The sequence below is a fragment of the Eleutherodactylus coqui genome, chromosome 3 (genome assembly GCF_035609145.1).
Source record: "Eleutherodactylus coqui strain aEleCoq1 chromosome 3, aEleCoq1.hap1, whole genome shotgun sequence".
Taxonomy (NCBI): domain Eukaryota; kingdom Metazoa; phylum Chordata; class Amphibia; order Anura; family Eleutherodactylidae; genus Eleutherodactylus; species Eleutherodactylus coqui.
In genome coordinates, this window is record NC_089839.1 from 281,530,541 (window position 1) to 281,545,157 (window position 14,617).

Consider the following 14,617-nt stretch of genomic DNA (forward strand, 5'->3'; position numbering starts at 1 on the left):
AGCCGGGGACCTCCTGAAAGGCCTCAGGGCTGCCAATGCAGAGTGCCTATCAGGCGCATGGCTTGATAGGCACTCTGCATAGGCAGCCCTGTGGCCGAAAGGCCCCCGGCTGCCTAGCAACCACACAATGTCCCTTGATCTGACCGGACAGGCTTGATAGAAGCCTGCCCGATCCCTGCACAGTATGATGTAATGCCATAGCATTACATTATAGTGTGCAGGGCAGATTGTTCGCATCATGCGAAGTTCGTAAGTCGGGGGACTATCTGTGTAAGTGACTGAGAGGGACTGAAGAGCGCTGTTTAAACCGACCAATTAGTGAACGAGCCAATGGTGATTTTTATGCCTGGATAAAATGAACGAAAAGCAAATAATTTATTGTTCGGCGTTCGCTCATTTAGTCATTTTCAGTTGCGTGAACGATTTTTTTGAATGATAATCGTTTCCGTGTAAAAAGGCCTTTATAAATGCCTCCCCCGACCGCATTGGAGGACCCCTTACTATATGTACACGATGCTAAGCGATTGCTATTTAAGCAATCCTCTAACGATTCCAGTAGGTTCATCTTGTTTAATACGTGAGCCGTCTATCTTGGGTTCAGCTCGTTACTTGTATCAGTAAATAGAGACGCCACCTTTTCATCTGCGGTCAGTAACATAAACATTCAGTGTGAGGGCTTAAACAAATCACCTCCGCATAATGGGACAAAACCAAACCATTGATAAGATGACTAGATCACAGGTTCGGAAAACCAGATGCCAGAAGGGTTTAATCAGAGGGCAATGCCGCTAAGGGGCGTTGCGATTTTCAGCTGTCCGCATTGCGGCCAAAAAAGGCAAGAACAAGAGAAAGCCACAACTAAGTCGCAGCTAAATCTCCAGTTTTCTCGCCCATTCAGACAGCCGGGCTGCAGCACATACACACCACAGCCCGGAATTCCATCGGCCATGGAGAGAGACTTTAGCGCTGCCTACCGCTTCTTTTCTGGCCGCCTGATTTTACGTGCCAGAAAATCGCCCATCTGATGGCTGAGATTTTCGGCCAGCGTTTTATTGCGGCAAAATATCTACGATAAAATGCTTGTGTGAAAGAGCCCTAAATGTGAAGAATCATGTCGCGGTCAGAGTTACATCACCAATAGTGTCTCTGGTACGGTTAGGGTAGTCTCACACAGACGGGTCAGATTCCACATGCGGGAGCCCGCAGCAGAATCCGGCTATGACCGCAGCTGGCAAATTCGCGTACCTGTAATTTTTTTTACTGCAAATGCCCGTGGACCCTCGTTGTCAGTCATGCGCAGTAGAGATTTTTAAAAATATTTGTAGTTCCCGCACCGTCGCTAGGTGATGACGCAGGTCCCACGACCTACCCGCAATGTCAATTACGGATGTGCCACGGGTCCATTGACTTCATTAGAAGCCGTCCGTACGGAAACCGCACAAAAATAGAACATGCTGCGATTTGCACTGCTTGTCGTCCAGCCGCTCCCCCTCACTTTGCAGGCTGACTCCCATAGGAGTCTATGGGAGCTGCCGGTGCGGTGTCATCAAAAGATAGGACATGTCCTTTCTTTTGACGGAGAGAAATCTCTGCGTACAAAAAGCATGCCTAATGAGCTGTTTTTTGAGGAAAAATCATTGATTTGAAGGACCTCATAGGAAACCAGGGGTTCTTTTAGATGCAATTGTCAAAACAACGCTTATGTGAAAGATGCCTTAATTCCCTTTTACACAGGACGACTGTAGGGCGCTAAAGCACCCAAGAGCCGACCCAACGATGATCACTCCTGTGCTTTTACATAGGACCATCGCTCAGTGAATGGAGTCCTTTTCAGTCCTTCTCTCTCCTCTAAGCTGTCGGTCCAATATACCGACGGATCTCCTACTGCAGTGTCTGTATACAGTGATATGTAGAAGCTGCAGAACACAAACGGTGCAACATTTTTAATTAATTCCAGTTGCAAAAATGATTCTGAAGCCCAAAATACGTGCATTTAAGTAGAACAAACCTGTTCCCGAAGGTGTCCATAGGTTAATAAAATGCAGTTGAGAAGCACTCATTTATACCAGCAACGGACTTAGGGGTTTTAAGCCCCCTCTAACTTCCAATGGTCATTACGGTGAAAGTCAGTACATACATTTTAACTACAAAAACAGCAATAAACAAATTAATGGGACGCAGTTCTAAAAGTTGCCAATCTTAGAATATGTAGCTGCTCATGTCATGAAGTCAGAGTGAAGATGATGTGATAGATTTACAATGACAAACTCAGCTCTGCTACATTGATGGCAGTGAATATGTTAAATGTATAAGGGCCATTGTTTAGTTGCTATTTACAAATTTAGTGTGGCATCTAAAAATTACATCATTTTTCCGACACTTCTACAGTGGAAAATGAGGCAGATTTCACCAGACCTGCACCTAATTTGCAAATTTATTTGTTATGTATTGCTCGGACTTCCATAGGGCTGCAGGTTAATCTAAGGGTGCATTTTCCATGCGAGTTCCGTCCAGATAACAATCGGATGGAATTCGCACGGGAAAATCATTTGTGTGAACGTACCTTCAGATTAACCTGCAGTCCTATGGAAATCCAAGAAATATATATATATATATACTAAATGCACGTCTGGTAAAATTTGCCTCATTTTCCACCGTTAATGGGTTAATTTACATCAGTGATTTTTCCCTTGCATCGTAAATACAGCATCAAAAAAATCGCTGCATGTCCAATTTTTGGGTGATTCTGTTCAAGATTCGCCCATTATTTCTTATGGGAGCCAAAAAAAAAAATCACATGACACTTGCATCTATATGTGAGTTTCATGCGAATACGTGATTTTCTGTTTTTACTATTGGAACAACCTGCAATTTTCATGTGCTGCGATATGCTTTTCTCGCAAAACACATCGCAATGGCAGACAAAAATCACAGGTTTTAGGGTGCATTCAGACGCACGCCCGTGTGAATACACCCTAATACCTCTGAAATGAGTGAATAAATAGTCTTCGTTCACACAAGAAAAAGTTTAATCATAACTTCAACTCTGCTACATCTGTGCATACAGATAGATAGATAGATAGATAGATATGAGATAGATAGATAGATAGATAGATAGATAGATAGATAGATAGATAGATAGATAGATAGATAGATACACTGTAGCAAAATCAAATTTGTCATTTGGCACAATTCAAAAAAACACAGTAACTGTGGTTTTACATAGGACTGCAGGCAAACTTACTACAACTCAAATCAAAAATACTACATCTGTGTAACTGCAATTCATGAGGCGATCCCAGTGGTTTTGACTTACCCTTCATGCTGCTGTAGTGATGCCGAGTAATAATGTTACTGGTCCTATGATAATGTGATCCTTGCAGAAGATTTACATGTCTTATAGTAGTGCCCGCCTGTGCCAGGGTAGAAGACACGGCACATAAGCAGAGAGAAGGGTCTGCGGATGGAGGGAGTAATGACTGAAGGAGGTGTCATCTCATCAACAGCAGAATTATGTACACACCCCTCCATCTATAACACACACCCAACAAAATATGCTGGACCCTGGAGTACGACACTGGAGTAAGACTAGTTCTATGTAATGGCATACTAATGTAAAGTTGAGATTTCGAGGACTACTGCTACATTGATGAACTACTTATTCAGTGTATAGATTTGAATGTGCTGTATACAATGGATCCATAAAGTCAGAGATGTAGCTAGAACAGGGATGGGGCATGTGCCCCGGGTGCTTACTGCAATGGGGAGCCAACAAGACACTTTGACTTGACCAGGGTAATTAGATATAAGGCAGGGGCAGTAAATTGAATTGATGTCCAGGGGAAGAAAAGTTTAGACCCTGCGTAGAGTGTTGGCATCTGAGTTGATAAAAAGTTTTTTTTATAACTATGTGTCAGCAGCTCCCTAGCCATCATGTGTGTCTCTATGGTGACAGACTACAAACAAAACTTGTGTAGTCTTATCCTGTAGTCATAGTCCTTTCTGTTCCAGATTTCTTCCTACCCTACTTGATATTTTATATACGGTGGGTGCATAGAAGGAGCTGCATCCATACTACAGTCCCTGTAGACGGCTATGCTATTCTACCTGGTAAAGAAATCATTACATTGTGTTCCTTTTACTGAAAGGAAGGGCCCTGAATGGAATTTGTGCCCTCCAATGAGCTCAAGGATAGGGGTTGGTCCTCAGCCTGTGACCTCTGCTTGGATCTAAAAGGTACCACCAGGGGTGGAAAGGGGCTCCTCTCCTCCCAGGTCATGGGTTTAGGGATTACAATCTTGGTCACACTTGACGGTCCATGCCAATGGAAGTAGGGCCGGTCACAGGAATTCATCTGAACAGATACAGGCCTCCTTTGTGTTGTGAAAATTGGGGCGGACGTGATGCTGCAATGTATTGTTATTAACCGTGATAAGGGAATAGTCATTTTCTACAAACTTCCAAATATTTTGGTGGCAACAAAATAGAAACAAGTCTCGGGCAACCGAAGAACGTCCGTGAGATTTCCACTTACAATTGTAGCCTTTAAAACAGTCACTTGGTATCAAAGCAATGGAATCTGATTCTGATTTCCGGTGGCAATGGCCACAAGGGTTCACCCAACCCATCGATCTCGACGGTATGGGGATTCCCTAGTATTCTTGAAATTGCTGTATATTAGCTTTACAGGCCGGATACTTGCTCGCTGAAGGTTGTGCCAAAGGACCTGGTACAGAACCCAACTGGCAGCCGCAACTCTCACAAGCACAGCTTGGTGTGCCCTTTTAAAGCACATTCGAAGACTCGCCATCCATACTTCTCTCATGGCCCACCGCAGCAAGTAGAAAAAAAACTAAATCTTCATATTACTGAAACAGCTACAGTATAAGACCACCAGAGATCCGCAATATACAAAAGAACGCTAATGTAACCATTTCCTCCCAGTAACACACATGTCTAGTGCTATCCCCCACACATTAGTATGGAAGTCAATGGAACAATGAATTCCAACAGAAGGTATTTTTGTTCACTAGGATCCATTATGTTTTCTGTTTTAATCCATTAAAGGGGTTCAAAAAATATGGCTGCTTTTTCCCCTAAAATAGCACCACACCTGGCCACGGATTGTGTCTGGTATTGCAGCTTGAATCCATTGAATGGTCCTGAGCAGAAACATCACACACAGCCTATGGAGTGGTTCAGCACTGTTTTTGGAAGAAAGCAGCCATGTTTTTCTAATCCTGGACAACCTCTTTTAAGGACATAAACATGGCGATAGTGTGAACAGAGCCTTATAGAAATCCAGTCAATATATGATTTAACAGCTTTTTTTCAATCACATTATGCATCGTTTCTAGTAACAATATTTTTCTCGTTTTTATACCATAGATGTAGTGTTGGGGGGGTTTAGCTGTGAGCAACTTCCAAATAAAACCTGGTTAGGAAGGAACATTTGTTAAAGGGAATCTATCAGAAAATGATCTATTGTTTCTCAACTTTTTACGTTAAACGAATATATTTTTGCTAGATTTGTATTTTTGTGTTTTTATAATTTTGCTGGTTGTGATCGAAAGATCTTTGTTGACATCGATTTTCAGCAGTCGTTTCACTTTCATCAGAGGTAGGATTACAAGGAAAGCTAACACCTCTATTATAAAGCTTGAAGCGTATAAACACAGTGACCTCCATTGGACCAACAATAAGTGATAGGCACAGCTCACCTCCTCCCCAGTTTTGTACGGTAAACCATGCACCAGTTAGAGCATGCCTACAACACTCTCCCAGAGAAGTTAATACATTTTTGTCTTAGTTTTCTATCTACTTGTAGGTGCTATAAAACAGATCTCTGAACTACGGTTCACAGCTCAGAGCAGCTGCTAAGGCAAGATGACTTCTCCCATTATGATGTACAGAAAATACATTATGCAATTTACAATGAAATAAAAATTTAGAAAAAATGGTTAGTTAAAAAAAATTAACAGGGCGGTAAATTTTCCTTTAAAGTGACCCTCCCGTCCTGGATATACAAAGGTGGTCAAACTGCTTCTCTGACTACCTGATACATGCTGTACATTGGTATGCATCAGTATTCTAAGACACTGTATGCTGCTCTGATTGGCCACTGTGTTCGCATGAGCATATGCTGTTGCCTTAAAAATGGGCTCATTCACGGGCATTGGCTACAAGAGACTTTCATGAGTGATTTTGGTCCACGAATATAGACCAAAATAGGACAGGCTTTCATTTTTTGAATTATTTTTTTATGGACTACATTGGTTTGCATAAAAAAACAGGCGTTTGAACACACCAATTAAATTTGATCGGTCCTTGAACTGTCCGTATTCAGTCCCACACGGACAGAACATGCTCTTGCGAATGGGCCCTTAGAGCTCTGCTTCCTCCACATTACCATTAGAGGGAGGTGGTAGTCGGTAGCAGACAGGCTACACTTTGCTCCCCATGTGCATGAACAAACATTCGGCGCTAGGTTTGCCACCTTTATCACAAAAAAATGCCAGCCAAGGTAAAAGAGGGTGTGGTATGTGGACATGACTTATCACAACATATGGTTTTACCTTCATTATTTTATTGGCTGACACTAGTAATTGTGTCCCCCTCAGTGGCCACAATAATAACAGTGCCCACAGTAGTAATAGTACCCGCAGAAGTGGCCCCAATAGCAACAGTGCCCACAGTAGTAATAGTACCTGCAGAAGTGGTCCCAATAGCAACAGTTCCCCCCAGTAGTGACCCCAATACTAACAGTACCCTCAGAAGTGTCCCCAAGAATCATAATGCCTCTAGTAGTAGCCCTAATGGTAACAGAGTCTCCAGAAGTGGCCCCAGTAGAAACAGTGCCCACATTAATGTCCCCAATATTAGCAGTGCCCCAGACGTGGCTCTAAGAATAACAGTGCCCGCAGTAGTAATAGTGGCCCTAGTAATAGCCCCAACAGTAACAGTGGCCCCAAAAGTAATAGAGTCCCCAGTACTGGCCCCAATAGGAATAGGGCCCCCTTCTTGAGTCCTATCCACCCTGAATCTGTGGCCAGGCAACATCCCCGCACCATACGCTATGTCATCCACTTTGTCATCCACTTTGTCTAGCTCCCATCTGGCCACTGCTGTTGTAATCAGAGACTGTGAGCCCCTGAACCCTCCTCCCGGCATCTACACTGTGTACAGGACACGGACATGGAGAGGTCAGCGGTCACAGTCTCAGATTACTATAATGGTGGCCCGCCGGGAGCTAGACAGGGTGAGTGACATACTGGATGATCTGGGGTTGGTCAATAATATGGCCAGTAAAAAAAAAATACCAGCACCGACCTTTGGACTTGAATTACTGGCCGGGAGAGTGAGTTACCAGCTGGGTGGCAACCCTATTGGGAGTCCATGAAGATGTGGCCAATTCACTGGTTGTCCTTCCTTGATCCTCTTTTGGTAGGTACTAACCACTATATACCAGGTTTTGGAGATGCTCTGACCCACTCGTCTAGTCATCATAACATGGCTCTTGTCAAAGTCACTCAGATCCCCACACTTGTCCATTCCTGCTTCCAACACATCAACTTTAAGAACTGACTGTTCACCTGCTGCCTCCTATATCTACCGCCAGATTGGGGTAATTGTCACTGATCTGTGGAAGAGTGGTTTTACATGGGACAACCATTGATCAAAAGAAAATAATGTAAACAAGCAATTTTCTCCAGTAGTCATCCTTCGATGGGGTTCTGAGCAAGAAATTGCTCATCAGTCACTTTGATTCAGCTCATTAAAATGAATCGACTAGTGAGTAAACAGGCAGTTGTTCATCAAAATCGCTCATGTGTATGACCCCATTCAAAAGACTTCCCTCACAGCACTAAGAAAAATCAGCGATATCGCCCATTGCTTTCAATGGGGCCAGCGGCAGCAGTGCCAGCCCCGTTGAAAACATAGAGAGAACATTGTGCTTCCCTGACTCAGCTGTCACAGCTATGGCAGGGGATTCCTTCATTCCCGTGGGGACTGTGGGGATGAAAGAATCCCTTGCCACAGCTGTCACAGCTGTGGTAGAGGTCTGCACTGCTATCTAATTGCTTCCAATGGGGCCGGCACTGCTGCTGCCCCATTTAAAGCAGTGGGTTGAAGGCAACCACCGCAGCAATGATTTTCGGGGAATGGCTTGAAATCGTATAAGCCCTTCCCCGAAAATCATCCCTAGTGGTAAAGAAAAAAAAATTAACTCACCTAGAGGAGCTGTCCAGCTCTTCTATCCGTCCCTGGCAGTCGTCTTCTGTCTTCTGGAGGCCGGGGATTAAAAAATCCCCACCTCCAGAAAGCGCTGCCTCTGATTGGCTGAGCGCTGTGACCAATCACAGGCAGCGCTCAGCTATCATTCAATGACAGGCAGTGCTCTGCTATGAAGGAATCCCCTGCAATAGCTGTCTCAGGTGTCACAGCTGTATCAGGGGAATGCGATATACTCCCTATGTTATCAATGCTGTCACCAGACCCAGTGAAAACAATGGGCAATAGTGCAGATTTTTCTTAGCGCTGCGAGGGTTTAGTGAAGACATCGCAAATGAGAATGAAACCATTGAAAATCATTGGTTTCATTATTATGCGTTTTCACTCACTGTCGCATCGCAAGAAAACCTATCGCCAGTGTGAAGCCGGCCTTAACCCTTTAAATGCCACAGTCAATTCTGAAGGCAGCAATTAAATGGCCTGATTGGCAATGAGATCGCAGGGTACTGTCTGGGTGTCATGGCAACCAGGGCTACCGTGCACTGAAGTATTCCAGTATATGGTATACGCTATCAAATGCTCCCTTAGGGGACAAAAAAAAGTGAAGATTTTTTTTTTTTAAAAAGCTTTTTTATGGTTAAAAAATAAAGCATATTAGAAGTTAAGAAAAACCTTTCTCCTGTTTATAATTGAAAAAAATCTGAACAAAAAAGCCCAAAACATCTTAGGTATCACAGTGCTTGTAAAAGTCCGATCTCTCAAAATACCACGTTATCAGAAAACAAATACACAATGCCAAAATTGCGCTTTTTTGGTCACCCTCATCTCCAAGAAAAAAAATTAGTAACAAGCAATCCGAAAGTTGTAGGTTCTCAAAAATGGTATCAAGAGAGACTACAGGTCATCCTGCAAATAACAAGCCCTCACACCGTAAAAAAAATTAAAGTAGTACAGCAAAGAAAAAAAAAATGTAAACTTGGGAGTCATAAGAATAAAGAATAAAGTTATCGTGTCATCTTTGCCACAGTGAAAAAATTAAGCCTCTAAAAAAATGATAGAATTGCGTTTTTTACCATTTCACGTTGGCAAGCACGATATCACGCTCGCCTGTGTGGATGTAGCCTAATGCTTCCTTTATGTACATTTTTTTGTGTTTTTGACTCTAAAAAAAATTATTTTAACTGGTACATGCCTTTTATTTTTAAAAAACGCCATAAAAAAATATCTACCTGGCTGCGACTTGCTACAAACAGAATTGCACTCTATAGCCCCAAAACATGCACAAGTATAAAAAAAAACACCCAAAAAATTACACACTGCTTGTGGTGCGTTTCACAAGTCTTTACTGACCTACAGCCAACATCCGGAAGCAGCGCTGTTTTTGTGAAAAACGCCACTAAAGATATACTGTTCTTTTGAAAATTGCTACATGTGGAACCACCCTTAAAGAAGCAAGACAATGGACTGCCAATGTAATCACTGAAGCATTACAATACCCCGTTCCCCTGAAAATAAGACATACCCTGAAAATAAGACATAGCATGATTTTCCTGAATTTTTGAGGATGCAAAATGTTTTTTCAGGCTTTTTGAGGATGCTTGAAATATAAGCCCTTCTCCAAAATTAAGCCCTGCTAACAGTTAATTAAAAAAGTCAATTTAAATAGTGTCCAGGCAGCCATACATGTAAAAAAGTTAAACCTTTTTGAACCAAAATTAATATAAGACACTGTCTTTTTTTTTCGGGGAAACACGGTAGCATATAAGTCCAAGGGGGGTAAAAAGTCACTCGATGAAAATGGGCAATCACTATAGAGCAGATCCGTGATGAGCGTGGAGAGTTACTGGAAGTTTGCATGAACTTTTTGTACAGTTGTGTGATGTTACATGCCCCATACTAGGAATCCGTAAGACATTGGAAGACACCCCCATCCTGCTGTCACCTAATGTTCCAAAGTTCAGTTCTCTCTTAGTGCATCTTCTACCCCATCATCTTATATAATGTCACTAGAGCAGCCGAGAAGTAAATGATCTCCTACCTTTGCTGTTTGCTCCCAGCATTTCACATTTGGATCATCTCCTTCCCTGATCCTCTTCTACATCTCTGCTCCTTTCCCTGCATCCCCCTGTGTGCGCCCTCTGCACCTTTAAACCATCATGTGTAATGCTGCTGCTACCATTAATAAAGTATAACTGTGCCCCCTAGCGGTCATTATGCAGTACTGCATGACAGCTGCTCCACATAAGGGTGCATTCACATACACGAGCGATAGTGCGCTCGTAAAATTGCAATATTCACTGCGAGTGTGTTGGAATTTGTGAAAAAATCGTATCTTCATTAGGCAAAATTAAAAATCGTACTCGCATGTACATGTGAGCGGGATGCAATTTGCTTTCCTCACCCATGAGAGACAATGGGCGAGATTTCTGCAGAGAAATCACTAAGAAAGAAAAATCACACCTGTAAATAGACCCATTGGTCGATCTCTGCTACCTATGAAACACCTGAGGAGGAAAGAGAGACAAGAACTGTGAGAAGTAAGAGCAGTCTCACTAGAGGTGCCCCTTACCACGGGCATAGGCAATTTCGTTCTGCGAAAAACAGACCGATTTCACTTTGTGTGTATGTGCGTGTTACATGAGTTTTTGTTACATATATGCGGTTTTAACCCTTTCCAATCCACTGTCTGACCTCTGAAGACATTATGATTTAAGGCTGTACAGCTTTGATGTTGGAAGACATCCATCGGGGTTCTCTTACTGTATATTGCCAGCCTCTCTGCTGTCAGAGCCTATCCAACGTGTCAGCTCATGCAGTACTGGCTTTAGCCAGCAGATAGCGCCGTTGTATAATGGCAGAAAAAGAGTAAGCCCCCTAGGAAAACCAGGATAGAAATTGGATTGGAAAGGGTTAAGTCTGTGCGCCTTCCATTTTTTACACATGCAAAAACCTAGTGGGCAGGTGGGTTGTCATGATGGAAGAACCAGTCACCTGTTTGCCCACACAGAGCTAACAGTGCGGCACCCTTGTCTCACCCTCTCGCTCTGTGCAACTTTTCTTTTTTTTTTACAAATGCTTTGAGCAGTGGAAGAAGAAACTATATTTCATACCACCCACCAGAAGAAGAGGATTACTGTTTCTTTTTGGTACCCTTCGTAGTCTGTAAATTCTACTGTGGAAATACTATTCAGATAAGCAAAATGTGTCTGACGTATACGCACTATGCCACCTGACTATTGGTAAACAGAAATTCTTAACCCCTTAATGACACGGCCTATTTTGGGCTTAAGGACACAAGGATTTTTGGGGGATTTTCTTCTGCATTTATCAAAAGCCATAATTTTTTTATTTTCCCGTCGACGCGGCCATATGAGGGCTTGTTTTTTGCGTGGCGAACTGTAGTTTTTATGGGTGTCATTTTTGGGTACATTTGACTATACTGTAAAACTTTTTTGTTTTTTTTTATGATAGCAGGGAGAGAAAATGCATCAATTCTGTCTTAGATTCTTTTTTTTTTTACAGCGTTAATCATGCAGCATAAATAACACAATCGATTTTTTTCTGCGGGTCGGTACGATTACAACGATACCAAAATTCTTACATTTTTTTTAGGTTTTTCCACTTTTCTGCAATAAAAACCCTTTTTTTGGAAATCTTTTTTTTTTCTAAATCGCTGCATTCAAAGTCCTGTAACTTTTTTATTTTTGATGTACGGAGCTCCGTGAGGGCTTATTTTTTGCAAGGCGAGCTGTAGTTTTTATTGGTACCATTTTGGGGTACATGCGGGTTGTTTGATCACTTTTATTGCGTTTTTAGTGAGGCAAAGTGCTAAAAATTAGCATTTTGCCTCAGTTTTTAGCGTTTTTTTTGTAATGCTTTTTACCGTGCACAGTCAAAAGCATGTGCAACTTATTGTCCGCATTGTTACGGATGTGACAATACCAAATATTTTAATTTTTTTACCTTTTTTTAATGCTAATCTGAGAAAAAGCATAAAAAAGGGTTTTCTTTACTTTTTTTAAAATTCATTTTTTTAATCTTTTTTACAACATTTGTGTCCCCCTGGGGGACTTTGACAACAGTACTGCCCATCGCTGTGATAAGCCATGGCAGGGCTACTGGGGATTCCGTTTACTGGGGATTCCGTAAGCCAAAAACAAGGTCAGCATGGTGCCTATGGTATTTTGTTCTACACTTGACTTCATTAGCAATACATATTTTTCCTTCTGAAACATTCAAAAAGATAAAAACAGTGATGAAAGTTTCTTTAGTCACTTCTTAAACTCTACTCACATAGCTGCGTGCCCAATTTATTGTAGAGGTGGTCTGAAATGCACGAACCAACAGGGGTAGGAGCTTCACTTAAAATAACTATGTACAGTGGTATGTTTAAATGGAAAATAAAGTATTTGGGGAGGGGGGAAAGGGGGGGGGGGGGAATGTAGGGGTGCTGTCATGGAGACTACCTAAAAAACTCATTACCAGTGAGTCTAATCTAACTTTTCCCTATCATCTCCATGACAGCATCACCTGAGACGTACCAACTAAATCTCATCAGGGTGGGACTACAGCTGAAAGGACCTTACGTCCAAAGGCTAAATCCTCACCTGCCTGCACATCTATTCTATAGTGTTTGGTGAAAGTATGCAACCTCTTCCCGGTCGCGGCCTTACATATCTGCTCAACAGGTGCAGAGGCTCTCTCTGCCCACGATGTAGATACTGCCCTAGTAGAGTAGGCTTTGAGGTTCTCTGTGACTGTTTTATCTATTGCCCCGTAGGCTTCTGTGATGGCTAGGTGGATCCATCTGGCTATGGAATTTTTCGCTGCCCTTTTTTCCCTATTGGGGCCAAAAGGTTGGATAAATAGGTTCTCATCCCCCCTCCACTTTTTGTGGAGGTGACATATTGTGGCACTGCCCTGCTAACATCCAGGCAGTGGCATTTTTGTTCCTGCTCATTTCTAGGTGTATTGCAAAATGAGGGAATGAGTATGTATTGTAACCTATGGAATGGTGATGCTACTAAGTATAAAAGATGGATCTAGTTCGAAAATTATTTTATTGTCAGTGACTCTGTAGAAAGGTTGGTAAGGCCTGCAGCTTGCGCATCCTTTTCACCGACGTAATGGACACTAGAAAAATTGTCTCTAATGTCAAGGTTCTAATGGGAATTGAGTCTATAGGCTTGAATGGAGCTGAAGATAGAGCTCTATGTACCCAATTCAGGTTCCATTCAGGGGCTAGGTTAAGGATTTTAGGTTTTAACTTGTCTATAGTTTTGACAAATCTAGAAATCCAGCTTATTTTGGAGGGTCTGGTGTCAAAAAAAGCACTAAGAGCTGCTACTTGGAGCTTCAGTGTACTAGGAGAGAGACCCATATCCAAGCCTTCCTGGAGGAATTCTAGAGCTGTAGCATAGGCGTACCGGCAGGGGGTGCCGGGGTCGCAACGGTGACCCGGCCCCTGCACTTAAGGGGCCCCAGAAGCCATATACTTTCACTTCCTCCTGCACTGTCGGCGGCCGTGTGCTTAGTGCAGCCCCGCTGACAGCTGGAGCCAGAGAGGACAGTAGGAGAAGGGAGGAGGAAGTAAGTTGGAGAGACTACAGGGGAAGAGGAGGGGGGGGGGGGGGAGGAGCAGAGAGGATAGAGACTCACCCGCCCAGCAGGGCATCTGGTGGACCAGGGATGATGAGGTCATCTCCCTGCTGCTTCCGTCCTGCTGACACAGCTTCTCTCCTCACCAAAGAAGTAGTCCTGGCACAAGGGTATCTATCTATCTATCCATCCATCTGCTTGTCTGCTTGTCTGTATGTCTTTCTCTGTGTCTGTCTATCTATCTCTCTATCCTATCCCATATCTATCTATCTAATATCTATCTATCTATCTATCTATCTATCTATCTATCTATCTATAACATGTCTATCTATCTATCTATCTATCTAATATCTATCGATCTATTTATCTATCTTAGGCCTCATGCCCACTTGCACGCACGGATTTCACTCCTAAATCCCGCAGTGAAATCCGTACAAGCTCGCAAACATGGAGAGGGAAAATACATTATACTTACATGCGCACCAATATCTAAAAAAATCTCCTGTTCTCCCGCATATCCGCGGCACAGCACAAAAACAGCTGCGGTTGTGCCGCGGATGCGAACAGCTTCCATAGGCTTCAATGGAAGCCGCAGGAGCCGTCTGTGCGGCAGATCTGCAGGAAAATGGAGCATGCTGCGATTTCTTCCTATGCGTGTGACCCGCATGTCGGAAGGGAATCCCATCTGCATGCTTTTAGCTGCCCTACGGATGCTAATGCATCTCTATGGACAGCAAGACGCACGGATCTCAGGCATAGGTATGGGGCGAGGGGGAAAAAGGGCCCG

The 14,617-nt window shown here is 43.0% G+C and overlaps 1 protein-coding gene across 2 annotated transcripts in view; it reads right to left on the bottom strand.

Moving 5' to 3' along the window:
* Positions 1–10,346, bottom strand: part of GLIS1 (GLIS family zinc finger 1) — a 167,307-nt gene extending 156,961 nt beyond the window's left edge. Inside the window, exon 1 of one of the 2 annotated variants that reach the window (XM_066597524.1) lies at positions 10,271–10,346. In XM_066597524.1, coding sequence (XP_066453621.1) covers positions 10,271–10,292 — 22 coding nt within the window. In that variant the 5' untranslated portion in view covers positions 10,293–10,346. Of the gene's footprint in view, positions 1–3,316; positions 3,449–10,270 lie in introns of those variants that run through there. The other variant, XM_066597526.1, reaches the window with a different exon arrangement.
* Positions 10,347–14,617: the final 4,271 nt, after the last annotated feature.